General features: G+C 42.3%; 1 protein-coding gene across 5 annotated transcripts in view; it reads right to left on the reverse strand.

The window, feature by feature from the left end:
- Positions 1 to 13,372, reverse strand: part of CYRIA (CYFIP related Rac1 interactor A) — a 109,655-nt gene that overhangs the window by 27,973 nt on the left and 68,310 nt on the right. For all 5 annotated transcript variants that reach the window (XR_013172549.1, XM_077153245.1, XM_077153246.1 and 2 more), the window contains one exon: positions 5,012 to 5,091. Coding sequence is in view for 4 of the 5 variants with exons in the window: in XM_077153245.1 (XP_077009360.1) it covers positions 5,012 to 5,081 (70 nt within the window). In the remaining variant the exon portion in view is untranslated. The remainder of the gene's footprint in view (positions 1 to 5,011; positions 5,092 to 13,372) is intronic.

Here is a 13,372-nt window from a genome sequence, read left to right on the forward strand (position 1 = left end):
CATAATGCTTTCAAGTTTCAACCATGGTGAAGCATGTATTGGCACCTCGTTTCTTTTCGCCGCTGAATAACATGTCATTGCATAGATAAATCACATTTTATTTATCTAACCATCAGTTGATAGTCTTCTGGGTTGTTCCCACTTTGGGAATATTATGAATATTGCTGCTATGAACTTTTATGTACAAGTTTTTGTGTGGACACGTGTTTTCATTTCTCCCAGGTAGACATCTAGCACGGAACTCCTGGGTCTTATGGCAACTCTAGATTTAACCTTTTGAGTCACTGCCAGACTGTTTTCTAAAGGAACTGCCCCATTTTCTCTTCCCACCAGTGTATAAAGGCTCCTATTTCTCCACATCCTCATCCAACACTTGTGATTATCTGCCTCTTGTTTGTTTTTTAACTTTTTAAATTGTATAATATAACATATTTACAAAGCAAAGAAAGAGGAAAGCAATAGTTTTCAAAGCACTCTTCAACAAGCAGTTTATCTGCCTTTTTACCATGCCTATCCTAGTGTTCAATGATGTCTCGCTGTGGTTTTGATTTGCATTTCTCTGATGGCTAATGGTCTTTTACCATCTTTTCATGTGCTCATTGGCCATTAGTTTATGTTCAGATCCCCCAAAGAATCTTTTAATAGTATGAGTTGTTTGCTGACTGAAAAACCAGAGCTTTTGGAAGCACTGAATAGATTTTAATATACTTGAACTTCCTCTTGTCTCAGAGACTCTCTACTCCAAGGTAGGCAGGATGTGAAGGCCTGAAAATTGGGTGCCTTCAGGGTTGTAGCTCTGGTGTTCTGCTATATTACCGCTCAGCAAGGGAAACTGGGAAACGAGGACTAAGCTCTGGGTCTCGGAACTCTAAGAGTTGCCTGGCTTACTCCCGCCCCTAGCACTAGGGGTGCTCTAGTGCTCCATTGGGGTGCATCTGTTAAGTCTGCTCCCCAAACCAGGCTGTTCATCTTTGGGAGAAAGCAGTTCTTAGGACTCTACCACTGAATTAGAATCTTGGGGTACGGCCCAGAAAACTATATCAAAAGAAGATTCACCAGATATTTCTAATGATTTGTGGATCACCAGAAGGACTTCGCTGAAAGGTTCTGCCTGCTGCCCTATGAGGAGCCCCGGTGGATAATGTGATTGATCAGTCATCGGCAGAGCCTCAAGCTTCCTTCGTCCCATCCACTGACCCTAAAACCACGCGTGGTTTAGTGGTTGCATTAACCTTTTTTCCCTCCCATGTCTCTCTGCTTTCAGAGAGGAAATGGAGACATGGGGAGGAGGTAGAGAGAGAAAAAGAAAAAATAAATAATGGGATGAAAAAACAACAATGAAAAAGATGTGAAGTGGTCATGTGGAAATGTGAGCATAAAATACAGAATTCTCCACAAAGGTCAAACAGGCATTTAAAACAGATCTAGGCAACTGGAAAACCCAACGACAGATGTGTCTAATTTTGTCTTATGTTTTGACCCAGCTTAATTCTATCTATTTGAACTAGTTCAATTATATCCCATTGCCAACTTTGAAAAAAATATTCAACTCTCAAACTAGAGGTGCCAAATTCATTTGAGATGGTACTACCTGCTATTGGGCATTCCTTCCTCCTTCCACTCCTCATGCCTTAACACTGCAACCCAGCCTGTGTACCAAAGGTAGTAAATCCTGAAACTCTTTTCCAAGTGGTTTCAGTGGTTGGACAGCTCGCTCACTGCCCAATGCATCATGGCCACTTCAAGCCTCATCCTCTGATACTCTGCAGCATTGGACTCTCCTAACTCTCCCCACTTCCCGAGAGCGTGTCCTCTCCAGTCTGCCTGGGTCCACCCTGTTCTATTCGGCTCCTTCAGCACCTGTTCCTGAGGCATCCCTGGTGCTTACCACTCCATCCTCTACACAGGGCCAGCTCAGGGTCACAAAACTGACCTGCTCTCAAGAATCTCAACTTAGCAAGTTTTCTTCCTTCTTCTACAATGACTCCTTCCTGAATTTTCTTTCTTTTTAACCACAAGACTCCTACAGATCCTATAGACTCAGAGCTGTATGCTCTCTAATTTCCTTCAGGCACTCAGCTGGTCTTTTGGAGATGACCTCCAATTACAGACCTCAGCCTGGCATCTGCACCTGCCATGGTCTCACCCAAGCCAGCCTTTCGTTTCAGCCTCCATTTCTCCTCACAAGCATTTGGTGCTCTGTCTACACTGGACCTCTTGCTGTTGTTCAAACACGATGGCTGACCACACTGTTTCCACCTCACAGGAAACTCCTCTCCCATCTATGCCTGGAGGAATCCTGCTCCTCCTTTACAGCCCATTCCAAATGCCACCTCTTGGAGGACCTCTCTGCACCTTCTGTTTCCTTGCACTTCCAGAACCAAACGTGCCCTCTCCTTCCTCTCCTCCCGTGGCACACTCTATCCCTCTTGAGTCCTCGTTCTGTCTTGAACTGTGCGTCCCTTTTGTCCTCCATCCTCGCCCGAGCCTTGAATAGGCAGTGCCTGCTCTCGCTCGGCTCCAAGTCCCTGACGGTGCACGACTGAGGCTCATGAACAACCATACTCCACGCACCCTCCACTGGCTTCCACTGAAATCCGCCCACCTGGAGAAAAATCGTGAGCACGGCCTGCCTTTTCCACCCTTCCAGGCCATCCTTTCATTCCTGAAAACCACTTTTAGGAAATGGGGTTTCCAAGATCAAGACACAATAATCGGTCTTTTTCCATCAGCCATCTTAGTTTGTAGACTGCAGAGGCATATCCCATTAGTCAGGTATGGGATGATGGCTGCAGCACTTTGAGAAAGCTGCTTGTGACAAGCACTTGAAGCAAAGCAAGGGAGAGAGTCTCGAGAGCCAAATGAGATCTGGCTCCCATCACAGTCCCCCAACATGCACCCTGTGTGATGCAACCAGTTATCTGTCTTCTCCAAGTCTTGTTTTTAATCCTCTGTGAAGGTCAACCTACTCCTTGGGACTTAGGGGAAAATAAATATGGATTTATATAGCTTATAAATTTACATTTTTACATTTTCCTTAATGCTATAGATCCAGTCCTAGTAATGAGTCATCAGACAAAGGAATTTAGTCATAACATCCTTTCTTAAAAAAAAGTATAGTTGACCCACAAATGGAGTTTTGGCACCATAAACCATCATCAAAATTCAAGATTTTTCAACTTTCTCTTCAGCCAATATAACCATCCTTTAAGTAAAATGTTAGGAAAATGTCAAACATACACTATTGAACTGACTGGGGTACTCTGGTTTTTGGGAACGAGGGGAGATCGCAGTCCGGGGCTCCCCTGAACCCATCTGTCCCCACTTCTCTTAGGGGTGGGCGGGTACTCTAAGGCACAGCTGCAGAAAGCTGGTGCTCCAGAGGACACTGCTGGAGGCCACAGCCTTAAATCCCTGTAGATTTTACTCTTCAAAGGCTTTTAAGATCAGACCTGACAAATAACTTAACACCAGGCCTTGTGGAAAAATGGAAACCAAGAATCTAAGAACAGTTACATAGGAAAAAGTGGGTCGCTGGCCTTGGGAAGGCACAGGACAACATCTGCCGCTGCACGTGGAATTTAAGGTTTCCTGGACAAGGACATAAGGTGAGCCTGGGTGGTTCTACGTCCCCCGCAGTGGTCAGTGAATAGGGTATTTTACCACTATTTTGGCCTTTGTACAAACAGAATGCAGCAATGTAAAATGCATATAATGAGAAGTGGAAGGGAGCAATTAAAAATATAAAAGGTAAAATTAGGGTGGAAGGATAATAAATAATTTGTACCTAAAATTCTTTATTATTGTGATAAGTCAGTATTTTAACCACAACAACACAAGATACATTTTAGATGAGTAGCAAAAATTATACTGGTAAAAAAGCACTTCAACTTGACATATCAAATCTATTTGACTCTTAAGCTCTCAGCAGCACCCCCTACCAAACTAAACCAAACCGTACCATTAACAACAAAAACTGAGCTAAATCAGAAGGGAGGTCTCTTTCAGTGAATACAATTTAGTTTATTTTTTTCAGAGCTTTAAGGGCACTTTTTCTTTTCAAGAAGCTCTTTTAAACACACCTAAGAACATTGAAAAGATATATCTACAGGGCTTGCACCTTTGGCTTAGTGTACCTGGATCTGCTAGTGTTTATTTAGAAAATCTCTTTGTTAGAAAGTTTAACCTATGTGTAAGGAAGTTCAAATTATTATTTTAAATATATATATATACACACATATATTCCTTTTGAGAAATGAAAGCTTAAAGCAGAACTGACAGTAAATATGGTGAAAAAAAGACATTCAATTGTGGCTGTTTTTGTGATACTCTAAGTTATGAAAAGGAGGGTACACAAGTGAGGAATAGCTTTTTCTTATTAACATGAAGGTTTCACTCATTTGTAAATATATTAAATCAATAAAATAAACAAGATAATAAAGAATACTTGTATTTACTCTCATGACTTTGAAACCATTTTCTCTTTAGAAAAAATCTCCACGTTTTTGATAAGACAATCTTTCATATTAAAGGAGTATATCTCAAAATCCTGAAATAGTGTTGTACAAATAATTGTACATAATTTGATTGCACAAACAATGGGATGACTCAAAGAATAAATAATCTGAAATTTTTACTTTTGGTTTTGGTCACTTTTTCATGTCTAGTGGAATTCATTTTATATTAATATGCATAAATTACTGTGCTTACCATTTTTCCTTAGAATATGACACAGTGGTTCAAGATATGCATTAGGAAAATATATGATGATGATTAACGCTAGGCCTACAAAAGCTGATCATTTCTAAAATCAAAGAGCACCAGGTTTTTAAAACATGTATGAGGAGAAAGAAGGAACTTATTTTTGTTTGAGGACACAAAGAAATGCAGAGTGATGGTCGGATTTGGTTCAAATATCATTATAAAATCTTTATGTTAAAATTTTCTTATTAACAAGCTAAAAAGAAAGTGAAAAGTTTCCATCATTGTCTTTTTAATTTTTGGAACTTACTTTCAAAATCCAGGAAAAAATGTGGATAGTTTTCAATTTCCCTGGTAAGGACTTTGAGCAGGTTCCCCATCCCAGCAGACCTAGGAAAAGCAACACAGAATTACACACCATTAGCAGTGTGAACACGACCTGTTCTAGTGTGGACGCACTTGGCTGACTCACAGGAAAACCACTGGGCCGCTCCCTGGAGCTGCCTCTGAAGACCAAATACAGAGCCTCTCCATACTGTGGGACTTGCAGTAAGTGAGAAAATCGTTCCTTAACTGGTGGCAGATAACTGTCTCTGAGGTGCTAGGTACCTGAATCTTACAAGACATCTGCCATAAACTATACAAAGTATGACAAAGAGAAAAGTGTCACATGCTTTCACTGGTGAATACCCGTGCGCCTTTACCTCATCTGCTATAAATAGTAACCAACAGACATTCTATTACAGGAATCATGGGTTTTAGTTATAAGAGTGTGTTCTCTCACCTTTTCCCTCCTTCACTAATCCACTGATTCCTTAAACGTAGTATGCTGGTTTGAAAGGATTTATGTACCCTAGAAAAGCCAAGTTTTAATCCTAATTCCATTCTGTAAAGGCAACTGTTTCTTCTAATCCCTATTCAGTACTGTATGATGGAAACTTTGATTGGATTGTCTCCACGGAGATGTGACTCAATTGGCTGTGGGTATTAAACTTGATTGGGTGGAGACGTGTCTCTGCCCATTCCAGGTGGGTCTTGATTGGTTTTACTGGAATCCTTTAAAAGAAGAAACACGTTGGAAAAAATGATGACAGCTGTGAGGGCTTCACAATGACATAGCTACGAGAAGCAGAGTCCACCAGCCAGCAACCTTTGGAGATGAAAAAGGAAAGTGCCTTCCAGGGAGCTTCATGAAACAAGAGGCCTGGAGAGAAAGTCACAGCAGATGCTGCCATGTTCACCATGTGCCTTTCCAGCTGAGAAAGAAAACCTGAACGTCATCAGCCTTCTTGAACCAAGGTATCTTTCCCTGGATGCCTTAGATTGGACATTTCTATATTTTCTTATTTTAATTGGGACATTTTCTCAGTCTTAGAACTGTAAACTAGCAACTTATTAAATTCCCCTTTTTAAAAGCTGTCCCATTTCTGGTATATTGCATTCCAGCAGCTAGCAAACTAGAACACCTAGTATTTTGGCTTGCTTTGTCTCCTTTCCAATTGATAGGGAAGTGTACCATGTCAATGGAGAAACACAACAAAGAGGGCTTTACTAAAATAACTGTCCAGAAAGGTAGGTTTCCTGAAATTCCTAATGAATAGGGTTGAGGAATCACTGATTCCCAATTCCAGGGATGACTCCTGGCCTGCATTTCCTGGGCCTTGGAAGAAGAGCACCTCGGCAGGTCGGGGGCCCTGGAAATGTGCCATCTCGATGGTAATTCGATTGGATACCTCATGAGGGAGAAAAGCGAAAAGGCAAAATGTTCAACAAGTCCTTCTCAATGGAACTGTGTCTTACAAAGTGTCTAAGGGTGCATTAAATCAAGAGGTAAATACAAATTTCTTAGATATATGCAGTTTCAAAGAAAAAAATATTGGGGAGAACGTAGTTCTTATTAAACAGCAAAAATGTCTATTGCTTTCAGCTGTAGAAATGATACCATCTTCTTAGGGAGGCCACTCGTGAATTTATTCATTCCACATGCATTTATAGAGCAGCACCCAGATGCCAGGCTCCGTGCTCTTGAGAAAGCATTTCACTCACTCTGTGCCAAGTGGCTTCCCATGATTCAGAGGCTTTGAGTACTCAGGATCAATCTGAAAAATCACTGGACCAGTAAAAGAGAACTCCAGGGCTGCAGTTTCCTATGCACACAGCTTCTGCATATCTTTTTATGCAGATACAAGGAGTTTTTAAAAATGCACCACTGTAAGAAAGATGTGGTGAGATCAGAATGCCCTAAGAGGATGATTTTACACCTGAAAATATAAAGTGAACAGTTCCGTGGGGTTGCAGAAGGTGGGGTCACCTGGTCTCCATAATGCTGGGCTCACATTATGGAAGAAACTTGCTTGTGCACTGGCTTACATGGCCCAGTGACCCAGGGCACTGCTCAGTATGTGAGGTTAGACAAGAAAGCCGCTTGGGGCTCAGCTTGTGTCAGGCTCCCTAACGGCACTCCCAGCTCTGCTTCCTGTTGGCTCTGCTAGCGTGGGAAAGCTGCTTCATCTCTCTAAGCTTCAGTTTCCTCACCTGTAAAGCAAATTTTTGTAAAGTACTGAATCAATTTACTGGGAGGATTAGTGAGATAAAAGGTAACCTGTTTAACCTAGCGCTTCCAGAATGTCCTTAAGGAATGGCACCTGCTGGCACTTCAGGAGATATATCCATTATTGCTTCAGAAGGCTCCTAAGGCCTTCAGATCATCCTTAGGGTCATCCTGTGGACGACGGGTCAGGCAGGGAGAAGGAGGAAGACTGATGCAGAAAATAATGCCAAAAATCTTCATTTCATGCCAGGAAAAACCTTTTAACAATTAGAGTTGTCTCAGTACGAGGTGATCAATTTTGCGAGACAGTGAGTTTCCTGTCACTGGTGGTGTTTACGGAGAGATATGTTAACATTTAACAGCGCTGGAAAATGAATTATGTGTTGGGCAAAGGCTGTGCTAGACACTTCTCAGATCTCGCCTACCCTGGGGTATATGACTATTTGGACACACACACACATATTTCTCTCATTCCAAAGAATATTCCTTGGATTTTATGTCTTCTCTCCTTTCCTCCGCTGTCTTTATGCATATTTCCTTCGAAGATCATTTGAGCAGAGCCCTGTAAGGTAGATTCTGACAAACAAAAGCCCATACAGTCCACCCTTGCCACTGGGCCGTCTCCTTGTCACCCTCGCCCCTCCCCTCTGCCCCGGGGTCTCTAGAAAAAAACTTGTTTTTCTAATGTTTCCAGCCTAATGAACATTTTCATCTCATACCCAGAGGCATTGCTTGTAGGAATATGATTCCATTTAGTAGCAGCCCTGACTTTCATATAAAATGCCTTAACAGAAGTTAAAAATGATTAACATCTCCAGTTTTCTACTATTAATATGTCACAAGAGACGTGCGTGGCTTTAGCTTCCTCTTAAAATTCTGTCTCGTGCATGATTTTACTGTCAGAGTTTCTGGGTGGGAAATACATCAAGCCTTTAAAATTAGTACCAGAATGAAGAGAACACATGTGGCAATGCATCCAAATATCAGCTGTGGAATGCTCCCTCTCTACAAGATTATTTGAGATGGTTGGCTCATCTGGTCAAATATTTTGGAACCTGATTCTAACAACCCTTAGGTCGATTACTTGGAATTTCTAGTAGTCCAGATGTTGTGTCACATTCCAAATAGGAACCATCTGGAACAATGACAGAGGGACATCCTGTAGCATGAGGGGTCAAGTCTACCCTGCAGAATCTAGAACACGTGTGTTTCAAACTCAACAGAAGGGTCATTCCTAAGTAGGTACAGAAAGATTTCATCTCATCTCCATTATGGCAAAAAGATTTGATACTGCCGGCCCTCATCCAAGGTCATTAAGAATCTGTGGCAGAATACGCTGGCTCAAGGAGACAGTGAATAGATACCATGCAATGGTGGCCAAGTAAAGTCCATGGTTATTTTTCACTGAATCAGGGCTGCCCTTGGAAAGGTGCCTCACTCATAAGACTTCCCTACAGCCACAGCCAGACTCCTCAGCCAGAGATCTTCCACTCTCTTCAAATATCCCCTAAGTGAATTCAAAACATATTACTATGCACTGCGTTACTAGTGAGGTGGCTTAGCTAACTGATCCTGGCCTGAGACAGTCCAGGTGAGGAGAAACCTCCTCCTGCTAACCACGGAAGGGCTGAGACAGAGGGAAAGTTGGGTGTGTGGCTCCGCTGAACCTCAGAGCTCCCGGGGGGCAGAGGGGCCTGGGTTGGAAGCCCATGGGTATATTCTAGAGAGCCGCGGTTCTGGTGATTCCACAGCTATGCGCCTACTGTGACCTGGTGCTGGGTCTGCCCCAAGCAGACAGCAGCTACTTGCCAGTCCTTTTCACCAGACAGAATACGGCAATCTAGCAGGAGCTCTGAGCCCCCTAGAACGACCCTGTCCTCACTTGATGCCCTTAAACTGGTGATTCCTGGGTAAAGGAATAAGAAGCTGCCTATGTAATTTTAAGGGATAGGAAAGGTCTCTCCAGCAATAAAGGAGGGGAAGGAGAGCTACTTGAGGATGGAGAGTAAGACAAAAAGTTTAGACACACAAATGCCAAAATATTAGAGGGAGAATTCATAAATTAGAATGGCAAGGGATATTCCAGGGCTAAAATAGTTCGTCATCATTTATAGAGCAGATTTATTATTTAAAACTAGTGCCCTATTTACACAAAGTTTAGGCTTACTTGAAATACACACATACACAACAGTGACGTGGTGTCATTGTCAAAGATCACTTGCAAAGCACAAGTCCTCCTCAGACATTATACGTCTACAGTGGTGCAAATGCCTGTTCCAAAATCTAAATTCGCTCCTGAGGGGAGGGCACGAGAGGGTGGAGCAGGGGAACATAGTACAAGGTCACCTCCGCCAGGTGGGGAGGCTGGATAGGATGAGCCCATTGGATGAGACTACTGAAGGGGTGGGACCCTGCACATAGAGTCTCTGGCCCGCTTACTTGGGAAGTCTCCGACTTTGGAGAACGGCCTTGGAAAGTGGTATTCCCTTCATTTACAACCTCTCTGGATGCCCATTTGTTCTGGGATGCACTGGCCTTTCCCCATGCCTGGACGTCCCAGGACACTGGCTGCTTCTCTACCAAAGTGACAAAGTGTGGGCGTCTGGGTTACTGGGTCCCTGGCAGGTTGGTATTGGGTGGGCCTGTTTTCCCACGGCCCTGCAAGCTGGGACTTATCCATAAAGCTGAAGACACAGGCTGGGAAACCTGAAGTCCAGAGTAAACCGAAGGGATAAAATGGCCAGCTGATGCTCTCAAAAGGTTTGAAGTGCATGTAGTAGGTAGATGAGTTCCTACAGAAGAGAGTTTTAAGAGCTGGACAAATATAAGGCACCATCTCATCCCCATTATTCTGAAGCATGTGATTTGCGCTGAGTCTGGGGCTCCTCATCTGCACAAACAGAACACAATGCTGCCCCCTGCCCAGGTCAGGACTGAGTGAACAAGCATTGTGTATAGTGTAAATAATTTATTCAACGTTATAACTCATTCTGCAGTTTAAGATATTCAGGGAACCAAAAAATGCTTGTTAAAATCCCCAAAATGATATAATTTGCATTTTTATTTATTTTTCAGGTTCTGTCTTCCAATATCCACGATCCTCCATGCACACGCCTTTCACATCACACTGTGACCAGGCAAATGCTCATAGGTATCAATGGCTAGCAGGGAAAGACACATTTCTAGATGCCAGACACTGTAGTGTAGATGCATTTTCTTATTTCAGCCTGATAATTTACGTAGGAGGAAGCCATACTTTAGAGAATAGAAAACTTAGGCTTCTGAAAATTAAGTGTAGAAGCTATGAAAATTCTAAATCCTTACTAAAGCAAACTATCTTTTTAAAATAAACCCTGAAATAAAATGTGTGTAGGTTTGTGATAATTAGATGGTTATCTGCTATAGAATGATCAGAGGTGTGGGTCTTCAGAGACCTGTATAGGGACCAAGTCTTGTTTTTCAACACAACAATTCTAAGCACAAACCAATGCTTATAAAAACGTGAATAGTGAGGATGCCTTTAGTAAATGCTTGAGAAGTCAATCAAGAACCGCAATTTTTAAACAATAGCTGCATCTATGTTTACCACATTTCATAAACTAGCATAAATCCCAAAGCAAACGCTAATATCAAATGAGGAAAGCCCTACATAAATAGCTCATGAACGCCTCTATTGCAAAGGACAAGGGATGAAGGATTGTCACATATGTTCACCAACCACCTAAAGAAGGAGATGTGTTTGAAATTACTTTGGTTCCACGAACCCCGATTTATGAGTAAGTCACTGCCTTCTTTACTGGCTCTCTTGGTGACTAAGACAGTATCTAAAAAAGTAAAAGGAAAGACACCTCCTATAAAGTAGAAAAGGCCATCTGAGATCAGTTTGTTGACAACTTTCTTCTTCTCCTTTTGGTTTCCTATAATTTAAAATTATTAAATTAAAAATCACACTTTAATACCTGCCTCGAGAGAATTAATCAACCATTTACAACACCCTTAATAAACAGGGGTGGGGATGCTGAGGGCAATTCTAAAAGATGGAACACATGGCGTCTGCGCTCAGGTGATATAAATACTTTCTAAAGAGATAAGATACATTTAAATAGAAGAATTTAATAATGTAATCCACCTTGCAAGCACATATCAAAGTTCTAATAAATGGTGAGTCCTCACAAATGTTAGTTGAATGTGATAATGATAGTACCAAGCAGGGATCATAGTTTTTATTTTTATTTAAGAGAGACAAGACCGTGGACACTTCTGGCTGCCCACCACGTGCCTGGTTCTATATCTGGAGCTTTTGTTCATGCTATTTAATTCAAACCTTCCAGCAACCCTTCAGGCAGCTATAATTACCTTCACACTGATTTGAAGAAAAAGAGGCTCTGAACGATTAAGGAATGTTCCCAGAATCACAAGCTAATAAAGGATCGGGTTGCATTCGACTTCGTCAGTGTGTGGATTCAAACCCTACGCTATCTTCTGCACAGGAGGGGAACTGGGGCTCCTGATCCCTTGGAGGTCCCTACTGGGGCTTTAAAGAGTTCTCATGCCCCGAAGGTATATGCAGAATTTTGTGTGTAGATGCTCATTTTTCTGGGGAAAAAGATTCTGCAGCTTTCATTCGACCCAAAGGGGTCTGCTCTACCCCAGCCCGGTGACCTGCATAGGGAGGCAAGATTTCCTTCAGGGATTCGGGATTTCCTTCACTTGGCGTGAAGGCTGCAGGGAGAGTCTTCTTCAAAGGAGAAGCCAGGATGCCCGCCAGACATGGCGGATATTGTCAAATGAAGTTGGCTGAGAGGAGCCTTCCACCTGTGGGAAGAAGGCTGGGTCTGCGAAGGGAACAGGAGACTCAGGTTGGGTGACTTGTCAAGTCTTCCCAAAACAAATGGGTCCTTCCCATTATTTTCCTAAATAGTCTAGAAACAGGGTGTTTCCGGAATCGCGTGAGCAGGGCAAGGTGTGTGACCAGTCTGTTCCTGGGTCCTCGCCCAGGGAGAAACTCATCTACATGGGGTGAAAGTTCTGGACACACATGTTATCCGTGATCTCTTTCCTGGCTGTGGGACCAAAACTACTTAGATGGGAGGTGGGTGGAAGGCCAGCTGCAGGGAAACAATCGCTCTCTCAAAGAAACAGTCCACTGGAAATGGTTCCCTGGAAACGTTTCCATGTTCGGAAAAGAGGCGAGAATTCTTTTTTTTAATCTCTCTACCTCTATATAGGTATCTCCTTCTTTGGAACTTTCGTGTGAAGAACACACGTAAATGATCACATCAGCTATATTCCCAGAGTATAAAACCAAATAAAATCAACCAGGGCTTGGTTTTTATTATTATTTTTTAATAACACGATTGTACTTTATGAGGAAGTTTGTTTTCTATAAATAAGACATAATACGAAGGACTCAGACCCAGGGTGTGGAGCACTGTGCATGGGGACTTTTGCCAAAATTTCAGTTCTTAATTTTTATGATTCTAGAGCAAGTGCTTAGAAGATTTCTGACAGTTCCAAAGGAAAATTCCTACGCCAATACCTCCTCTTATCCATAAAGGATGAGAAGGTGAGAAAACCAAATCATTAAATAGCAACTCTTCAAGGGTTTTATGTTATGGAATATTTCTTAAGTTGATGAATACTCAATGCCTCTATCAGAAGGGATGGGTTTGTTGGTACTTTGAATGAGCCAACAATTTCCACAGTACCCCAGGTACAAAGACTTTGAGGAATCAAAGATTCAGATTCTTTGTCACCTCAGTAGTTTGGCGATGAAGATGACCTGACAGATACAAATACTCTTGGGCAGCATGATTAGTTTAAAAAACACAGGCAGTTCACAGATATTGCAATGGCTTATATTTATGTAGTGTTACATCTCTCAAGACCATGTCTGGCTGCATTTATCCTCAGAGTGAGATTCTGTCAATGGTAGGGCAGGTGTATGACCCTCATTTAAGGAACACCTTGGAAAGTTCTTCTAGAAGGATCCTGGACTTCCTGATCCTGGAATCCCACTCTATTCTCAAATTTCATCATTTCAAACCTCTTACTTTACAAAGAAGGACTTGCCCAAGAACCCACAGCACATTAGGGGCAAAGAAGGGCCTGGAAGGGAGC

Source organism: Tamandua tetradactyla, chromosome 3, assembly GCF_023851605.1.
Source record: "Tamandua tetradactyla isolate mTamTet1 chromosome 3, mTamTet1.pri, whole genome shotgun sequence".
Lineage (NCBI taxonomy): Eukaryota > Metazoa > Chordata > Mammalia > Pilosa > Myrmecophagidae > Tamandua > Tamandua tetradactyla.